General features: G+C 42.4%; 1 protein-coding gene across 2 annotated transcripts in view; it reads right to left on the reverse strand.

Moving 5' to 3' along the window:
• The window catches only part of mef2b (myocyte enhancer factor 2b), a 17,625-nt gene extending 7,755 nt beyond the window's left edge, over nt 1-9,870 (reverse strand). For both annotated transcript variants that reach the window (XM_079506127.1, XM_079506126.1), the window contains exons 1-3: nt 9,677-9,870; nt 4,278-4,358; nt 2,784-2,987 (exon numbers count right to left, since the gene is read on the reverse strand). In XM_079506127.1, the coding sequence (XP_079362253.1) occupies nt 2,784-2,987; nt 4,278-4,331 (258 nt within the window). In that variant the 5' untranslated portion in view covers nt 4,332-4,358; nt 9,677-9,870. The remainder of the gene's footprint in view (nt 1-2,783; nt 2,988-4,277; nt 4,359-9,676) is intronic.
• Between the last annotated feature and the right edge of the window lie 11,337 nt (nt 9,871-21,207).

Consider the following 21,207-nt stretch of genomic DNA (forward strand, 5'->3'; position numbering starts at 1 on the left):
TTGGATGGCAATTGGAAAATTCCTGAAAATCTTTTTTAACGTAAACAAAATTTCTTCTTCAAGCTAAAAATTTACTTTGAAATGCAGCTTGTAATTTGAAATGCAGACTTGGATAAGAATAATACTGATAATTTCGATCAAATAAACTGTAAACTCTCGTAGAGGTTTTCCATAGCATTTCAATATGAATGATGTTTAAAGGTTTAGGCAGAGATAAGTATAACGCCATACACAGTTAGGGTCGCAACTATTGATTATTTTATAATTTCATCACTGCATTCTTTTTTGTTATAAAGAAGCGTGTTTTTGATACAATTTTTTTTTTTTTTTAATTTAATGTTTTATGTATCAACAATGATATTGTGCAAAGTTGGTGAAAATAGCAGATCTACAAGCTCCCAACGTGTCACAAAGCTGTTGTTGTGGCCTTTTAATTTTTATATATATTTTTAATTTGATTTAACTTTTTGCCTATAATGACGTGTCCAAAATAGGGATAGATTATTAATCGAGGCCTGGGCCGTGGCTCAGCGGTCCAGGCACCTTGGCTGGCAATCCAGTCTGGCAGTGTGCCGCGGGTTCGACTCCCGATCCCGACAGCCTTTACTACATGTCTTCCTAGCCTGGCTAATAAGCCAGACTCAAATCACACTGTCGTGTGGTATTTGAGTCTGGAGATGCTGTGTATGGATCTTGTTTCCCGGGGGGCGTGTTCAAACATTTTCTCTTTGACGCAATTGGTCAGAGCTACTGTCAGTCAAAGGTCTCAAGCATTGAACGTCACTGTACCAAAGCCCGCCCATATTGCATACCGTGTCCCGATTGGCCACACCAGTTCTCTGGTGTAGGAAATGGGCATACAATTCAGTATTTTAGCTGTGACGTGAGCACCCCTCCTGAGATACATCCGGGTCCTACTTTGTGTCGCTTTTGTGTCCCCATAGAGTTATACTGTGACGCTCCGTCGGACTAAATCTGAGACGAAAACAACCACGAATGTCTCATTTTACTGCTTTCCTCGCAACAACAAAGCTGCGCTGCTCTCCCAAATCTGGCGGTGACAGGCCGTCTGCCCCACACGGAATACTATCGCCATTTTATTTCATTGTGTCAACTAAATCCTAATTAATGCAAACTAGATTCAACATACTCAAGCCTGCAAACATTCTAAATATGCTCCCGCAATATTTTACTGAGCAAATGGACTGTTACCACCTTCAATAATAATGATAATAATAGTCTTTATTGTCTCCACATCATTTTTTTTTGTCATAGACACTTGTACAAAACATTAATAATTCTACTCGAGTTGGAAGCATTAAGACCCATTTTAACCCTCAATGGCTTCCTTTCTGAAAAATAACGTCATTGTAAAAAGATTCACACGTTTAGATATTCTATTTACAATGAAATGCGGACGGGAGCTGGTGCCACTTGGACCCGGACGTTACGTAGCACTGAGCCTCTCCAGACCGTAATCCACCGGCAGGCAACTTTTTTTTTGCCAACGGCTGATTCGGTCTGGCTTATTAGCCAGGCTAATGTCTTCCCCTCATCTCTCTCCCCATTTCCTGTCAGCCTATTGTCTGTCCCTCCATAAATTATATAAAATAAAGGCAAAAGCCACAAAAAAAGATTATTAATCGATTATTTGATTTGATTTATTTTCTTTTTTTCCCCTTTTGTTAAGAATCAATAACATTGCTTAGTTTGATTAAAGGACCACTTCACCACTTTTCAACCTATCTTCATATAATAAAGAATAGCACAATTGTGTCTGTGTCTCATAGGAGGGCTGTGGGCAGTTCAGAAACCCGTCTACCAGTGACATCATTGATGGGGAATCCAAGCTAATAGAAACTGCAGGCTCTCTATTCCTGAAAAGTTGCAAATCTCAATATTATGTTTTTTAAAACTTGTATAAAAAGATCTGTAAATGGTAAATGGTGCAAGGCGCTTTACATAGATTGTGCATTACATTCACCCATTCACACACACATTCATACACCGATTGCGGCGGAAGCCGGAAGCCGATGTCACTGGTTGAACAGCCCACAGCCACAGCCCTCCTATGAGACTGAGTAGGGAAGAAAATGGTGGTATATATTTTTTTTGATTGATTGATCGATTGATTGATTGATTGATTGATTGATTGATTGAAGTATTCATTAACAGTTTGCAGACTTACAGTACATTTCAAGCACAACTCAATACAAAAAACTGTTAACTCTATCGCTACCGCTAGCATAAACCACCCCCCCACACACACACACGCTCGCTACACACACTCTAGTATCATTGGAACAAGCACACACTCTTTACCTTTCGTCAGAAGCTTTTACATGGCGGCACAAATTAAATCCGAAATGTGGATGGCAGAAAATCCACCAAGGACAGTGATTCTGGAGTCGGATTTATGGAGGTTTGAAAATCCTCCTTTTGATTGATTTGATTGATCAACTGGTTTGCACTGAGATTATATTTGCAATCCCATAGTTGGAACGGTGGGGCGTTGCTATAGGAACCGGACCAATGTTAAAAGCTTCCATAGGCCTCAACCATTATATAGACAGAGTATATGTTGGGGTACATATATATACGGACTTGGGGAAAAAAAGAGTTAACTGTGAGTGGACGACCAATAAAGCACTAGACTTGTTCAATTCATCATAACATTTAGAGACATACAAATACACACTTCTGTATAGCCAAAAACAGGAAATCATCATCATAAAGGAGGTAAAAATGGCACCTAAAGTGCCTTTAGGTGCTGCAGCACTGACCTCCAGTATGTCGATGTTGGTGCGGCTCTCGTGCGGCTCACTGTACTCGGTGTACTTGAGCAGGACCTTGTCCATGTCTGTGCTGGCGTACTGGAACAGCCGGTTGGTGCTGTTGAAGATGATGAGGGCGATCTCACAGTCACACAGCACACTCAGCTCATAGGCCTTCTTCATCAGGCCAAACTTTCGCTTCGTAAAGGTCACCTATAGGCAGTGGTGGCAAAAAGTAATGTTTTACTTAAGTAAAAGTATAAATACTGCAATGTAGATGTACACCGTTACAAGTAGAAGTCCCGTATTCAAAATGTACTGAAGTAAATGTACAAAAGTATCAGCATCAAAATGTACTTAAAGTACTAAAAGTAAAAGTATGCATATTGCAGAATGTCCCATTTCACAAGTCTACGAGCTCAGAATGCGTTGCATCGTGACGCATTGTGGGCTTGTAGATCTGCTATTTTCAAATGGCCGAATGGCTGAAGTGGTTAGTGTATGTTTTCTAATCAAAAGTTTTATCTCCAAAGTAACTAAGTTTTCAAATTATTGTAGTTGAGTAAAAGTAAATATTTTGCCTCTGAGATGTAGTGGAGTAGAAGTAAAATTGGAAATACCCAAGTAAAGTACAAATACCTCAAAATTGTACTTAAGTATGCTACAGTACTACTAGTAAATGTACTTAGTTACTTTCCACCACTGCCTATAGGAACAAGTAAAAGTATCAATACTGGAATGTAGAAAGCAGAGTCTGGTATTCAAAATGTACTTGAGTAAAAGTACAAAAGCATTGGCATCAAAATGTACTTACAGTTCCAAAAATGTAAACGTGGTCATTAGGCAGAATGTCCCGTTTCATAAGGTATACACAACATGATATCATAAAAGTATTACAATCTTTTAAAATAGCAGATCTACAAGCTCACAACACGTCGCATCACGTCACACTGTGAGATTGTACATCGGCTATTTTCAAATAGCCTACGTTTAAATAAGGCTGATGTGGTTAATGTATGTTTTGTAATAATAATCAAAATCTACAAAGTATAATTGTAGTGGAGTAAAAGTACAATCTTTGTCTCTGAGATCAATGAGAAGTAGTAGAAGTAAAAGTATTGAAAATTGGAAATACTGAAGAAAGTAAAAAATACCTCAAAATTATACTGATGTACACGTAGAGTACAGTTACTTTACACCACTGCAAGAGGAACATCATTATTTGCTATCAACACACTCTTAAGTTTCACATACTTTTGGCAAAGGTAGCATTTAACATCATGATGATGTTATTCAGTACATTTTAAGTGTCATTGTTTTATGATATATCATAAAACATTTTTTTCAACAATACATTACTGGAGTGAATGAGAAGAATATAACCACAAATGATAAAAGCAGCGTATTGTAGAGATGTCAAGTATCATAAATAAACACACCAAATGTTAAATATGACATACTACTGTATATGATATAAATCGAACATTATATGCAAAGGCCCACCTGTCGATTCCTCTGGTCAAGAATACGAGAGATCTGTATTTTCTTTCGACCCATTCTTTCCACTCTCCAATACTTCGTCACCTGTGGCAAGCACAATATTTTCGTATTTAGATTTATATCACAGTGCAGAACCTCAACATGCAAATAATAATACAAGTAATACTATACTATTTCTTGTGGTACCTCATGAGGATAGATTAGAAAACTAGATCAGAAGGATAGGGTGAAAACAGTTTTCATCGCAACGCTGTGCTCAGACAAATAGAACATTCAAGTCACAGGGGAACACAGCTTGATGGTCAGCCAGTTACTGTGTCAGGAAGACTCTAAGCCCCAGTCCGGTAGCGTCATTCCAGGCCTTATCAAAACAACAGCACCAATGCTCAGTAATATGGGCCTTAACCTTATATTATTCTGATGGGAAAATGAAATCTGTTTGGTTTAAGCGACTCAAGTCCCACCCTCCCCCCTTGCTAATGGCAGGGTGTTTATTTTTACCAGCATGAGGCGATGCGGTCTAAAGTTAGAGCGGCCCTTGCCTGGCCCGCAGTCCACGCAGCCTAACGCCCCCACAGTCTGGGTTACCCCAAGGCTGCACTGTGCTGCTCGGCCCCGAGAGACAGGGTGTAAAAATACATATGAAAGCTCCCTTTAAAGGTAGAGCGAACCCTGTTGAAAACTGTGTGTTTTCAACAAAATGACCACGGGAACAGTTTGCTAAAGCTATTGCCACCCCCTCCTCTCCCATGTTCAGCCAAGTCACAGAAAAAGAGATGGCGGGGGAGGGGGTCGGGCATAGGGGCAGAGACCTGGCAAGACGCGGAAGAACTATATCCTGGGAGTGTCCTCATGCTAATCATGTTGAGACTGTGACTTATTGTTGTATAAAATGTTTGCAATATGGAACCTTTGAAATCAGATTGTTTCGGTTGCACTTTGTAACCCTGTCAATGGGAGTCAGTCACAGTCAAGAAGATCACAAAGTGACTCCACACCCCTGCAATATTATATTAATACAGATTAAAACAAAACAAAACAAAACAAAACACACAAACCTTGACAGTTCTCTTCATCCGTAAACTACACTATCAGTCTGGCCATGTTAAGTGGCTGTCTGACCTCTTTGACCTCTGCAGTGCAGTACAGTACGGATTCAAAGCCCAGAGGACCATCATCTGGTTTTCCCCCTCATATTGGACATGTATGACCCTTTCTATATTTGGTTCTCTGTTCTCCTGATGTTGAACGGATATGGTGCCTGTGTGTTCCCACGACTCCTAAAAGTGCCCGATGCCCTGTCGGCCCACGCTTGGCACACAGGCATCAGTAGTATGTCTGCAGGAATCCACCTCATCATTACCTTATAAAGATCTGTACTTCCACTAGACCGAATAGTCCACAAAAGCACACCTTAGCAATAACAGAAAGAGGCGCACGCTCATTGCACTTTCACTTGTTCATCTATGTCAGTCAGACATCATCTGCGCTGACTCGCCAGAAACTGCTTGATGAAAAAAAATGTTGTTGACCAGAGCTGGTCAAAAATAGATCCAACCCTTTGGTTTCCAGTCTGAAGTCAACTGACAACACAGTGAACACACAGAGCTTATTTTTCAACAAAAGAAATCTAACAACATATCATCTAGTGGAGAGAATAAAGGGAAGTGGGAGATGAGATGAGTGCTGAATGAGGAGTCAGATCATCACAGTGATCTTTATCTCAGAACTACACCAGCACCACTGCAACTTCAGAGTCAGACAGCCTTCTCGCCCGCATGGCTGGTTGGTCAAATATAGCTTAACCTCCAGCCGAACGGTAAAGAGTTTGCAAGAACTCTGTGGTTTTTCAAAGCCTTAGAGAAACCAGCCAGTAAAAAGCATGTGCTGTGTACATCTGCTAATTCTGGATATTTCTGTCCCGTACGACAACTGCTGCTTGAGGTCAAGTCTGTGAGCGTTAAAGGCCCGGCTGCAGGACAGGCCAGCATCCACCTAGTGTGTTTAACCTCCTGTGTGAAGCCAATTGTCTGACTGACTTGCACTCAAACCCCATATTAATTTAAGGGATTCAAGGTGTTAAGAGAAAAGAAACAATGTGTAATAATGTAGTTGACTGATTCACAAAACCTACAGGCAAATGCCCACAGCATATTTTTGGTGAACTAATGACAAGAATCTATTGAACTGTCATTTAGGATAGAATTCTCATGTGCTCTGTAGCCTCTGTAATAGCTCTATTGCACACACTTGCACACGTTTGCCCCAGGGTATGTGTAGCTTCTATGGGGAGAGACAAGGCAGTTTTCTCTGCCACCTTCCCAGAGGCTATAGGCAGTGGAAAATACTGCAGACACACACACGCACACGCACACGCACACGCACACGCACACACACACACACACACACACACACACACACACACACACACACACACACACACACCTATTACACAGTATACTACATGCCCACTATAACTATCCCCGAGGAGTGGGACCTCCTGGGTAACCACTATAGAGATCTCATTGGGACAACACTGAGTGTATACTTATTAGTGAACTGACAACAAACAGAACACAGTAAAATCCTCAGTGTCAATTTAACACTGAGAGTGTACGGCCGGCCAACAGCACACTGTATCAATGAGCTATGGGTTTGGTCAAATGCTGAGGTTCCATACTTCTTATGGAGTTCAATAGATATCAAATTATTGAATGATTAAAGCCATAACAATATATTGCATTTTATTTATTTATTTTTAGTCTTTTAATGGAGGTTCCTCCTCTTTGATTTTCATGTATAATCTGGATTAAGCTAATGTTCATATCATTATGTCTTATGCTTAAGGCATGCATGTGGTGGGTGGTTGAATCTGAAGGGATGCCATATACACTGAGTCAACCCATATTTTAATACACGTTAAATAACCCCGTTCTTTGATTTAGCTAAAATGTGGTCTTTCTATTTTTGTCTATCGACTCAAAACATTTGCATAAACGTATGAACTGATATATAGTCGTAGCTATCTGTAGCTATGGAGGACTGTAAATGTAAGCAAGTTGTTTGTAGCATAACTCTGAGTGCATGTGAAATGCATGTGGATGGCCCACAATCAGAGCAGTGCCCAGCCCTGTTGTTTTCACTATGAGTTTCATTAGTCATCTCATCTATACTCACTGGCGAAACTAGGCTCAAGAAGACTACTGGTATGTGTCCAAAAATAGAAGACCGGAATCCTGCATTTGCATGAACCAATACATATAAACCCGAGGAGAAAAACAGGACACAGAGAACCGTTATTGCATGTGAAACACTCATGAAACAACCTTCAAATTAAAGTGGAAGACCCATTGAATAACGTAGGCCTACACTTCACATATACCAGTACAGTACGTCAATGACTTCCATCACACGGTCAGAGGCCAATGACAGATATTAGTGAGAAAATCAACTAAATCTCCTGAATGTCTGTGTGTGTGTGTGTGTGTGTGTGTGTGTGTGTGTGTGTGTGTGTGTGTGTGTGTGTGTGTGTGTGTGTGTGTGTGTGTGTGTGTGTGTGTGTGTGTGTGTGTGTGTGTGTGTGTGCGCGCGCGTGCATGCGTGCATGCGTGCGTGCGCAAGTTCGCACAAGTGTGTGCGTGTGTATTATCTTGTGAGGGCTAAATCTCCCTACAAGTATAGTAGAATTTGAGAAAGAGACATTAGGAAATATCCTGGTCCTCACAAGAGAAATAGTTTAATGGTAAAAGAAGAAAAGAAATCACACGTGAAGTGAGTGGTGCAACTCCATGTGGGGGTCCCCAGGGGGTCCCCGGAACTTCCAGACACACAGGAACGCGCCCAGGGGGCCGGGCTGGTTCCGACGAGCCGCCCCGCGTCCGAAATGGTTGAGAAATCACAGTTACCGTGTGGGGGTCCCCAGGGGGTCCCTCTACTGTACTGTCACTGTACTGTACTGTCACTCCCAAAGTCATCATATATATAGTTAATATGTGTGTGTGTGTGTGTGTGTGTGTGTGTATTAGGCTGCACAACAGTGACACTTGGTGATGAAAACCAACCAAACGCTATTTTCGTGCTCGGACAAACAGACCCAGGGACCCAGCCAGAGACACACAAGCTCTATATAGGAGGACTCAAAAAAGGAAGAAGGGGAGTTAAAATGAGGAAAAGATTCAGGTTGGGGTTAGGGTTAGGAATAAGCATTTAGAGGTTAGATTTATGGTTAGTTAGAGTTTGCCTCATTCATACTTATAGTTGCACACTGGTGTCATACACCGAAAATAGCCGATCTATACAAACTCCTCATAAAATCAAGTATAGTGAAATGTGTGTGTGTGTGTGTGTGTGTGTGTGTGTGTGTGTGTGTGTGTGTGTGTGTGTGTGTGTGTGTGTGTGTGTGTGTGTGTGTGTGTGTGTGTGTGTGTGTGGGGTGTGTGAGTGTGTGCGTGTGTGTTTGTGTGCATGTTTGGTGGTTTGTGTGTGTCTGTCTGTCTGTCTGTCACATCATCAGGGTCAGACAGTTCGTGTGCTTACTGGGCTGGGTGGGATAGACATGGTGAGGAAATATTTGTCTAATTTTAACATGAGTTAATTGAATTGCTTTGATATTTCTGATAGAACCAGAATAGAAAAGGCCCATGAGGTAAACAGTTTGAAAAAGTTTTTTATAGGCTTATTTATTTTGATGTGATCATATAACAACTTTCAGGTTACAAATGAATGGCTGTGTGTCTATTGAAAACCACAAACAACACAGACAACATCATGCAAAGTCATGTTGTCAAGAGTTACTTATTCAATTCAGATAACATTTTGTCTGTCTGTCCATCCATCCATCCATCCATCCATCCATCCATCCATCATCTATCCCATCTTGAACATGTTGCTGTGTCAGGAAGTGGAATTAAAATATGATAGATAGATTTAAGAAACATGAAAATAGTTTATGGCAATAAATAAATAAATCATTATGGCAAATCAGATGTTTAGTGTATCAATTCTCAAACATCAACTAACTAACGTATAACGTTTAAAGATGTTATGGGATATATGTGACATATGTCTATTTCATGATGTCAGATTTAAAAGTGTTCATCACTATAAATAAAAATGCAGAGTTAAACATGTTTGCAGTCAATTATCAATTTGTTGACGTCATTCAACACCACGCACATCATGTTAAGAATAGCCTGCCCGTCCCCAAGTTACCAAGCATCTCTATCTATTTTAGCTGCATTGATGGGCTTCTTGTAATAACAGCAGGCAAAGTAACAGCAATATAAACATGGTTATGCCTCTTAAAACGGTCTATTGTTTGTTTCAACCCCAAAATCAAAAACAATTTAATAAGCTATGTTATGACAAAAAAAAACTAAGCAAAAAACAGCATCGAATCTCACCTGTTCCTTGATGTGGTTCTTAAATTATTCTGCGTTCGACACCGTTCTATGACAGCGAAAGTTCCTTGTGAGAGGTTTTGTCAGTTACCCAGAGAGTCCAGCAGCGCAGCCTCGAAGGGAAACAAACAGAAGATAAAGAAATCAGATGTTCACCTGATGCGCTCGATGCTGATTCTCTTCTCCAACCGCCGCGCGCATGCACGTCAACAGCTGCAACAGCTGGCAGCAGCCCATCTCTTGCCATGACCAATCTAGACCGCCTCCTCACGGCGCTGTCATTGGCTCATAATATTATGCTCCATTTAGTCTTCGTCGCACAGTGGTGTCGCGCACCGAAAATAGCCGATCTACCAGCTCACAAGGACGCAATGCGACGCCTTGTGAGCTTGCAGATTGCTATTTTCGGTGTGATATGGCATAATGGTTCATCAGAGTAGAGGCGAGCTAAGCAGTCGAGTCTAGCTGCAGTAGCAGACCAAACGAGTCGCCCAATTACCAACTCAATCTGGCAGTGGTAGCCTATTCCTAAAGTAACCTAAACGTATAACCTATCCGTAGTAGGCTACCGTAAACGGATAAACCTAACCTTATTCCTAACCGTAACTCCATTAAACCTATGCCACGGTTGCCACCTAACCCTATTCCTAAGGGCGAGATGGATTATGGGCGACGTATACCTGATACTGCAGACGACCTAGCTCTGGTCCATAGCCTTATGCTCTTGCTGCCGTTATAGCTGGACGGTTGGACCACAGCTACAGACGACCCACATCCGAATCAAAGGAGGGCCAGTGTTAACCGAGGTTAATCGTGTCGCGCACTGCAACTTTATTTAGTTAATTAGTTCATGTCAAGACTGCACGAAACTGCCTCCTCTTAATATACTGTAGGCTATTTGTTTGCACCCTCATTCAGAAAATAGGGCTACATTTGATTGATTGATTGATTGATTGATTGATTGATTGATTGAATACTTTATTAACAGTTTGCCAAAAAAAAAGAGAGCACAGGACAGTAGGCTAGCTAGTCTGCAGTTCAATACAAGGTCTGCTGCTCTGCTAAAATGATTTAAACCCCAATAAAGCATATGGCTTGTTTCCATTGGGGTCCTTCATATTCAATTCATCATTCATGTTTCATTAGCCCTGAAACATGACTAGGCCTACAGCCTCTGATATGCTCTAAGTCTAAAGCATATAGGGAATTCATTACATTTTAATGAATTCCCCTCTGCTAGCTTTTAGAGCAATACATCCCATAATAAACTAGAAAAAGTGCCCTTCCGGGCACAGGTCTCCACCAGGAGGATAGGAGTGTGTGTGATGTTTGGCAAAATGTTTAGGAGGATGTTTTTTTGTATTTGTTTTTGCAACAATTTTCTTCATTTTGTTGAGGAAATGCAGAGCCAGATCACTCATAGCATCTCTAAGGATAGAATTCTGGATGAGCAGGACATGTGCAGCATTTTGTACAAAACGGGCCACTCCTGAAAACTTTGGAAGGCAATCTTAGCCAATCAGTGTACAATCTGAGAAATCCAACAGACTCGTCTTGATCACATGACTACAGAGATCATGTGTACCGTTTGCCATTTCTTCATACGCCTTTGATGGCAATTGGATGATTTGAGGCATTTTGTTCCAAAAATGTGTTTTGCAAAAATCAACCTGTTGGTGGCGCTATAACAGGCCAATGTGAAAAGGGTGGGATATATTCCTCAGCCTAGTAAGAAAATGTGTGAAAGATTTCACGTAAATTGCATGCTGCGTTCATGATTTGAGGCTTTTGTTCAAAACGGGGCAATCTTGCAAACTGTGAAAGCCAATTATAAGCAATTAGGATGGAATATGGAATATGGGACAGATCCAACTTGAGCACATGACCATAGAGATACTGTGTAACGATTTGTGAGATTTTTGAACAGAATCTGGAGGAGTAATATCAAAAAATGTGTTTTACAAGAGTCGGCCTCCTGGTGGCGCTATAAAAGGCAGATGCGGAAAATGCAGGTCAAAGGTTTGTCCTCGGCCTCTGGGGAGTGTGCATGCAACGTTTCACGCAGATCGGTGCAGTTTTAGGTAACAAATGTGAAAAGCTGCCTCATGGTGGCGCTATAACAGGCCGTTCTGGAAAATGTGGGGCAGAGGTTCATCGTTGGCATCCAGGGAGTGTGTGTGCAAAGTTTGGCATCGACCGGGTTAACGGTGCCGGAGATTAGCTGTTCACAGACGGACGGAAGGACGGAAGGACGGAAGGAAGGACGGACACACACACGGACGGAGTGCAAAACATACTCTCTCCCCATGCCTTCGGCCTGGTGGAGACAATTAGGATGTATTGTACAGGATACAGCATTTCCTCTTTATGAGAATATCCATATTTAGGCCTACCACTTGACGTGTGACGTTATATCATTTCGAAGTTGATGGCACTAAAGGTCAAATGATGCAACTCAAAGTATAGCCTTAACAATATAGGCTACTAACTATACCGGTAACCAGCCTGTGCTGGTTGTCTTTGCTATGTGTAATTTCCTCTGCGAATTCTGTCACTTTCCCTCTTACCTTATTCGTCAGGTCCTTCCTCTTTGTCTCTCAATGCAGAGGAAGAACACTAGTTCTACTGTTTGGGTGGGCGGGGGTTCTCAACATTTTTGCTGGGGACCCCCGGAAATGCTCTGGCCATGTCTCGCGACCCCCGCCACCCTCCCCACCCCCAGTACAAATTGACCGCTACAATAACCATAATAATTATAGAGTCAATAGGCCTACAATGCCCTACATCATAAATAAATACTGAAACCAGATTATTCCAGATATAATCATTAAGGAAAGTTTATGCATGTACTATAGCATATGTAAACTCTTAATTTCCATTTGCCAGCCATTCAGTTTAAAAAGTAAATAAATCTGGGAACCCCCCAAAATAATTTGCCAACCCCCCGAGGGGTCCCCCATATTGAGAACCCCTGTTATAGGGCATAGCAGTGGGGGTCAGTTTGTGGTGCCACAATAGAAACGCCATTCATTTTTCCCATAGACATTTCTGAAATTATTTAGTCATGACCATACAACATTTCATTCTGTGAAATTAATGATTTAAAAATCAAAGGTTTTAATGGTCATGAATTACCAGGATCCTGGAATCCTTGTTCCAGGCTTAAAATAATGAATATGAATATTTTCGGAAACATCTATGGGAAATACGAAGTTTCGAATCATGGAACCAGAAAATGCCTGTGTTTTCCTCGTTTAGTGTCTGCTCTGTGTGTGTGTGGTCTCGGTGTGTGTGTGCTCTCTCTGTCTCTCTCTGTGTGTGTGTGTGTGTGTGTGTGTGTGTGTGTGTGTGTGTGTGTGTGTGTGTGTGTGTGTGTGTGTGTGTGTGTGTGTGTGTGTGCGCGCACGTGTGTGTGTGTGTCACTGTGTGTGTGTGTGTGTACACGTGTGTGTGTGTGTGTGTGCGTGAGTGCGTGCGTGCGTGCGTGCGTGTGGGCATAGGCTTGGCAAGTTGGCTCCAGTTACCACTTGGCTCACCTGCTCCCAGTTCCCTTAGGCTTCGTACACACATAAAGAACAACTGTGCTGTGCTCTGCCTGTGTTTCATGGCCGCCCCAATGCTTTTCCAATGGAAGTCACGTGGTTTGACCAAACACTTGTGTTTGATTGCCCCCCCCTCCCCCGATCACACCCAACTGTTTGGTCAAACCACGTGACTTCCATTGGAAAAGAATTGAGGCGGCCATGAAACATGGACAGCACAGAGCATGTTCGTCTTATATATGTGTGTACGAAGCCTCATTCTTACCACTCCACGCACCTGCCTGCCATCAGCTCATCACCTCCAGACTGCAGTTCCTTCTATCGCCCTATTGCCAGATCATTGAACAATAGTAGACGCTTGTAAACGATTTGTAGTTCCCTGTGAATGTCAGTATTCCTATTGATTTTGTTTTTGCATGTTGGATTTTTGCCTGTACTGATTGTACTCTTCTCCTCCACCTCAGATCTGTGCACCTGCCTGCTGCCTGCCTGTCTTTCCACTTTTCTGCCTGTTGCTCTGCTTTGCCTGCCTTCCACCTTTCCCTCAGCATTCCAAGTTTGTGTGAATAATCACCCTTGAACTTTAAGAACTTTGTCTGTGTCTACAAGTTCTTGGTATTGTGACAGGAGTATTTTGTTAAATATTTATTTTTCATGTTTTTGGGCAAGCTTGGGAGGTCTCCCCCTTTGGTACACTATTATACTGTGAAACGAATAAACAAACAAAAGAGCAAGCAACAACTAAAATTATTCTAGAGATAAATAACGCTTCATAATACACATGTGCACATACACCTATGTGCATCTATGATGTGTGAATGAGTGCGGTACCCAGTTCCTGCATTATGGTTTCCTCACAAAGTACCGCATGCTGCTACAACATATGTGACACACTGTATGTCAGAGAGGCAGTGAGGGAGTGAAAGTGTGGTCAGAGAGACAGAGGCAGACAGAACAAGAGAGAGAAAGTGAGAGAGAGAGAGAGAGAGAGAGAGAGAGAGAGAGAGAGAGAGTGAACATATTTAGTGTGTTGGATTAAGGAAGGGTCAGGTCCCGGGGATATGCACACTCAAGTATTTTGCAGACTTTGGGTTATGCGCTGCATTTGTATTGCTGAACATCCCTAAACAAAGTAGTAGCAACCATTAGCACCATTCAGGTGCTTGAATAATTTGTTTTTGAGGCAGGTCGACTCCCAGCGAATGCTTCGTGGTCCCCTTGGTAGTGCTCCGTTGCACTGTGCTTCATTGTATCAGTGGGTAAACAACACACTAACTGCTGTGAGCAGCCAGAGCTAACATACTCTGGGGGACCCCATGGCCGTGCATGGCTATGCATGCGCACGTACGTGGCCACACATGCATGCGCAATTGCGCATATGGTAATAATCAATGCCTGTTTGCAACTTCAGCTCAATGATAGAATAGAATCTAGAAATACAGCATTGTTTTTTTTATGATATATTTTTTCTTACATTTTTATCCCACAATTTTGTAACCCATTTTTCACCTGGGCGCTACTCTCCCTGTGCCAACCTGAGCTCATAGTAAGTAAGTAAGCCTTGCTTAGGGCAGGAGCCTATCTCCTGTTTCTGTAGTGTAAATAAGGCAGCTTGATGTACAAGTACACCCTCTGGACATGATGCTACTATGTCACAGGGACTTGCCCCCGATCCAACCCTTGATGCCGATCGAGTGCCAAGCAGGGAGGCCCATTTTTCACAGCCTTGGTATGACCCTGACCTCCCAGTCCCAGGGTGGACACTGGACAGTCTAACCACAAGGCAGATGAACTGAGCTCATGCTAGCTTCAATGCATGATGAGTGGCCACTCCTCATGCCACTCCTTATCTCCTGACAGGGGATAGTTTCCCCGGTAGGACGTAGCACGTGGAAGGAACACACTATTACAACCAGTTCCTGCATGTTTTTTGTGAGGGTACCTACCCTAGGGGACACGGGGAGAACATGCAAACACACAGAAAAGGCCTTTCGCCACCCCATGGGCGGATTGGGCTGATGGAGGAGAGAACACACCTCCAGCGTCGCCAGCAGAAATCGAACTCAGGACCTTTTAGCTGTGAGGCGACAGCACTACCAACAACACCACCGTGCCCCCCCCCCCATGGTTCTATATGCCTCCACCAATCTGTATACATCGGTGTCTATCCACTGTATCAAGACTCATAGCCTAGTCATTTATTGCAACCAAAGGTCGCAGTTAACTATGGAATCGTACATTTCTCAAACCTCATAGATCTCCATATATGAAGCTGACCTGTTCTGACATTCCATATGTTGATCCTTCCCCATCCATCCTTCCTCTTCGATGTCTCCCTTTTGACTGATACCTGTCCATTTAAACTCTAGACGGGCCTGCCCCAAAGTTATTAGTGCGGCCGCGCCTGGCAGCCGGCGAAAACTAGATTTCTCAACAGGCCAGAAAATTAAGATCTTACCCAATACCCACCATGCCAAAGCACCAGCGCTCACCCAGCAGTCTGCTGTCACCCAGGCGGATGCGTGCACGCGACCTTGCCCTCAGACGTCTTACTGGTATGTAGAGAATGAAGAGTTTGAAGGAATTTAATTAACATGTTTTGTGACATCATTTCCCTTGACCCTTTGACCACCTTGCTTTCAGTCACATTATCCTTGAAGCCAAATGTCATGAAATTCCCTGTGTTGCTTTTTTGACAGACTCTTGAGAACTATTGCGTGGTGCGTCACAAGAAAAGTAATGCATTTGGGTTCAAACACAACTCAGTCATAACACATAACTCGTACAAAAACGATTTTAACATTTTATCATGACATGAGCATTGGTGAGGAGTCTTGAGGACTAAAAATATGAATATAGGCTTTTAATTTTTTATATTTTTATTTAACAGGGACAATACAAAAAACAAGTTCAACATTTTAAAAATGTGCTTAACATATTAGTGTTCGCACCTCTGGCCTGACTTCAACCAGCGTTTAACCTTTTCATTTCAGTTGAAAATGGGTGAAATGGTCCTAATGAATCAAATCTATAAACCTAAGAATTCTAATAGCAAAGTAAAGCTTATAATAAGAGAATATTTTGAAACTACAATGAGTTTCTATTCCTGTGCACAATGTGTTTGATTTGCACCTTTGTGTTTTCACAGATAAGTCAATAATGAACATGAGAAATCCACAAACTCATTGAAATTACATTTTTATTTGATAAAAAGAAAATCTACAGACAATAGCCATAATGAGGCAAATTTTACTGTATAGCAGATGCTTTGACTCAGACTACACGACTGAGTTTGACACAAAAGTGATTTTAATACACAGTATTGAATATAGTCAAGCAGCTGCCAAAATGACATTATATGAAACTCTTGTACTGTACTTGTGTGAGTTGGCTAAGGGAAGGTCTGCTGTCAGCTTAGCCTTAATAGATATATTTAGAGGTAAGGGCTCAATCACTTACATGAGCTGCATTAGTCTTGACTATTTTGGGATGTGATACAATGCATGCAGTGCTCCTAAAATATTGTAGGGACACATGTTATTAATGTAACAATCAGACCCTGTCACATTCACATCACATACGCACGCACGTATGCATGCATGCGCGGCACACTACACACGTGTGCGCGCACACACACACACACACACACACACACACACACACACACACACACACACACACACACACACACACACACACACACACACACACACACACACACACACACACAGAATATGCACCTTGGAGAGTTTACTTTTCATAATTTGTCTTTTTTTTCCTCTTTTCCCTGAAAGCTCACACTTCTGCTTTTGACTAGATCAGCTCCGGCCTTACAGAAGCATGTGGTAAATCTGCACTCGCATTCAGAAATAGCCATCATGGTCAGTGGCTCAGTGCTGTGCATGTGTGAACAATTCTTCACATGGTGTACCTTTTATAGTAACATTCTTATCTACATCTCAACAGAATGAAGCTACGTCTCAACCTTCATTTTTACAGTCTATGGTCTCAACCCTCCAACTGTCCACCATCTTACCACACACATGACACACACACACACACACACACACACACACACACACACACACACACACACACACACACACACACACACACACACACACACACACACACACACACACACACACACACACACAGAAACCTAGGTGTTTTTAAAGACGATTTTAAACTAGTTATGGTAACAACTGATGAGGTACTTAAGAAATTGAGTGCCCTCCAACCCCACAAGGCAACTGGCCATGACAATATTCCCTCCAAATTTCTCAGAGACTCAGCCATCTCTATAGCTCCAATAATCACCCACATAGTAAACCTCTCCATCAAACAGGGACAGGTCCCCCAAGATTTCAAACTGGCCAAAGTAACCCCCTTGCACAAGAAAGGGAGTAAATTAGACCCCGGCAACTACCGCCCTATTTCTATTCTAAGCTCCATCTCGAAAGTGATGGAGAAAATAGTCTATGAACAGGTTGAAAAGTATCTTGCCACAAATACATTAATGTACGAGTTCCAATCTGGCTTCAGAACATCCCACTCCACTGACACATGCCTTCTCTATTTGAGCCCCTTTTTTCCTCACTGTATATGTTTCTTTTCCCTTTTTACCTCCTTTATGATGAATTCCTGTTCTGTCCTTTGTCTATATAGAAGTGTCTATTTGTACGTCTCTAAATGTTTTTGATGAATTGAACATGGTGGACCCTATTGGAAACAAGTGTAATGCTTAATTGGGTCGTCCACTCACAGTTAACAGCCTTTGTATTGAGTTTGTGCTTGAAATGTACTGTAATTCTGCAAACTGTTAATACATTTTTCAATCAATCAATCAATAAAAAACACACCCGTGTGAATTGAGTGGTGTAAGGTCTTATATAGCCTGATCAGCTGTGGTCTGACGTAATGTCTGACGTAATGAAATCACACCCGGGTGAACTGGGTGACCGTAGCAACCATGCTCATTTTTTGAGCACAGACAGACAGACAGACAGACACGTAAACTAACAAAGCCAGTCGTAGGAGTGGTTTACACCACTCAAAAAGCGACCACATCAAACATGAGGTGGATACTGGCAAATACTGCGGCATGGTCATGCTGGACCTCCAAAAGGCTTTTGACACCGTGAACCACTCCATACTGGTTAACAAGCTAAAAGAAATTGGTTTCGATAGCACATCAGTGAGCTGGATGCAATCCTACCTGGAGGGGAGAGAACAGATGGTGGAGGTGAATGGAACACTGCCCCCCCCCCCCTCCCAGTGAGCTGTGGTGTTCCACAAGGAAGCATACTAGGGCCTTTACTGTTCCTAATATATGTAAACGACATGACATCAGCTTGTGACTGCAACTTGTTCCTGTTCGCAGATGACTCAGCACTGCTAATCTCGGACAACAAACTGCAGGTTGAAAAGGCCCTCAGCTCTGAACTCGGTAGAATCTGCACCTGGCTCGCTGATAACAAACTATCTTTACACCTGGGAAAAACTGAATCCATTCTCTTTGGCTCTAATAGTAATCTCAGCAAGGCAAATGACTTCGTGGTTAGAGTGGGTGACAATGTTATCACACGTAAAGATGAAATTACCTACCTAGGTTCCATCCTGGAGGCTAATCTTTCCGGTGATAAAATGGCCACCAAAGTAATCAAAAAAGTCAACCAAAGAACAAGATTCCTTTACAGGATCTCCTCACTGGTCAACAAAAACACCTTGAAGACCTTAACAGGAGCCCTCGTACAAGGTTTCTTTGACTATGCATGCACCTCCTGGTACCACAGCACCTCAAAGGCCCTTAAAACTAGGCTCCAGACTTCCCAAAACAAACTGGTCAGGCTCCTACTTGGCCTCACCCCCCGAACCCACCCCACCCCTGCCCACTTTGACAGGCTGGAATGGCTTAGGGTCGACGACAGAGTACATCATCTTGCAATGGGTCTGGTCCACAAGATTCGATACACCACCAAGATACCCATGCATGTACCTGTCTAGATACTTCCTTAATGTTAACGAAGTCCACACCCACAACACCAGAGGGAGTGCAACGAACCATGTACAACCCAGATTCGGCACAAACAAGGGACTAAATTATTTTCGCTCCTATGCCACCAAAATGTGGAACGCCCTACCAACAGTTATTAAGACATGCGAATCCCTTGACTCCTTCAAAACCGCTCTCAAAGGGCACCTACGGACGGCTGCAATTCGAAATTGGCCCCCGTAAAATCAGAATCCCCCCACCCCTTTTTCCCCTCACTGTATATGTTTCTTTTCCCTTTTTACCTTTATGATGAATTCCTGTTCTGTTCTTTGACTATAGAAGTGTCTATTTGTACGTCTCTAAATGTTTTGATGAATTGAACAAGGTGGACCCTCTTGTAAACAAGTGTAATGCTTAATTGGGTCGTCCACTCACAGTTAACAGTGTATTGAGTTTGTGCTTGAAATGTACTGTAATTCTGCAAACTGTTAATAAATATTTCAATCAATCAATCAATCAATCAAACACACACACACACACACACACACACACACACACACACACACACACACACACACGCACACACAGTACTAGAAGATTTTAATTTTCTAGCCTGTTGAGAACTCTAGTTTTCGCCAGCTGCCGGGCACGGCTGCACTAATAACTTTGGGGCAGGCCCGTCTAGAGTTAAAATGGACAGGTATCAGTCAAAAGGGAGACATCGAGGAGGAAGGATGGTTGGGGAAGGATCAACATGTAAAATGTCAGAACAGTTCAGCTCCATATTATGGAGATCTAAGGGTTTGAGGTCAGATGAAGAGTTACTGGCCAATATTGATGACATCAGAGATCTCCATATATGGGCTTATTATTGATGACATCAGGGATCTCCATGACCATCCCTGATGATGTCACATGCCCGACCAAACAACCCACTGACGGGAAATGCACGATTCCATAGTTAACTGCGACCTTTGGTCGCAACCACCACTGCAACTCCAAACCCCTCAAACTTCAACAGAACAGCCATTTCTCTGTACGCCAATAGTGATATTTCACTTTCAAAAAAACTTTTGGTCATTTTATCGTCTACTCATGCTTATGTGAACACCCCAGACAGTTCTTAAGTCGCTCTTATTCAGTATTTAGATATTTGATTTTGATTTAATTTTAGCTGTCCCGCCCCCTCCCTATACAAACCCATTGTAACTTTTTAACCATGTTAGATTAATCGAAAACACCGTCCTTTTTTCTGGGGACTGAAGTTGTCCTTCAAATACGTGAGGGGGCCGTGGTTTTTTAATTTAATTTATTTCTTTTTAAATATTGTTTTGATTCTTTAGTCTCCTCCGTCACGCAGAGTGGTCAGCTGCCTCCTCCTCATTATTTTTCCAAAACAATATTTAAAAATCACACCCGTGTGGAGTGAGTGGTGCAACTCCGTGTGGGGGTCCCCGGAAGTTCCAGACCCACAGGAACGCGCCCAGGGTGCCGCCCCGGTTTCTGGCGAGCCGCCCCGTGCACGAAACGATCAAGAAATGACATGCATGAGTTACCGTGTCCGAAGCATGGCTGGCTAAACACCCTGTGTACACCAGGTGTACACCAATTTTGGGTGTAGGCTACACCGCATTGATAAATAAGGGCCTATATCCTCAAAGCCAACCCGAGAGAAAACAGGTCAGGCTTCACCTGGCAAAAATAATTAAAATGATAACAATAGTAAAATCAGAATGTTATAAAGTTGATTCTGTGCCCAACATTGTGAAAGTAGCCTACTAAGCCTATATACTGTAAAAGTAAATGTGTGTTGTTTCCAAGGCAACTAGTGAAAAGTTAATTAGATTCAGAGTTGATACTTGAGCTGGCCTAGAGTTAAGAATGAAAGGGCTAGGCTGTGCAGTGGAATGACAACTCCAAGGTTGGCTAAATTCCTCAAAATGTGAGCCGTCAGGCTAATTTATGTACACTTGCTCCCCTCCATTGAACAGAAACAA

Source organism: Electrona antarctica, assembly GCF_951216825.1.
Source record: "Electrona antarctica genome assembly, chromosome: 7".
Classification (NCBI taxonomy): domain Eukaryota; kingdom Metazoa; phylum Chordata; class Actinopteri; order Myctophiformes; family Myctophidae; genus Electrona; species Electrona antarctica.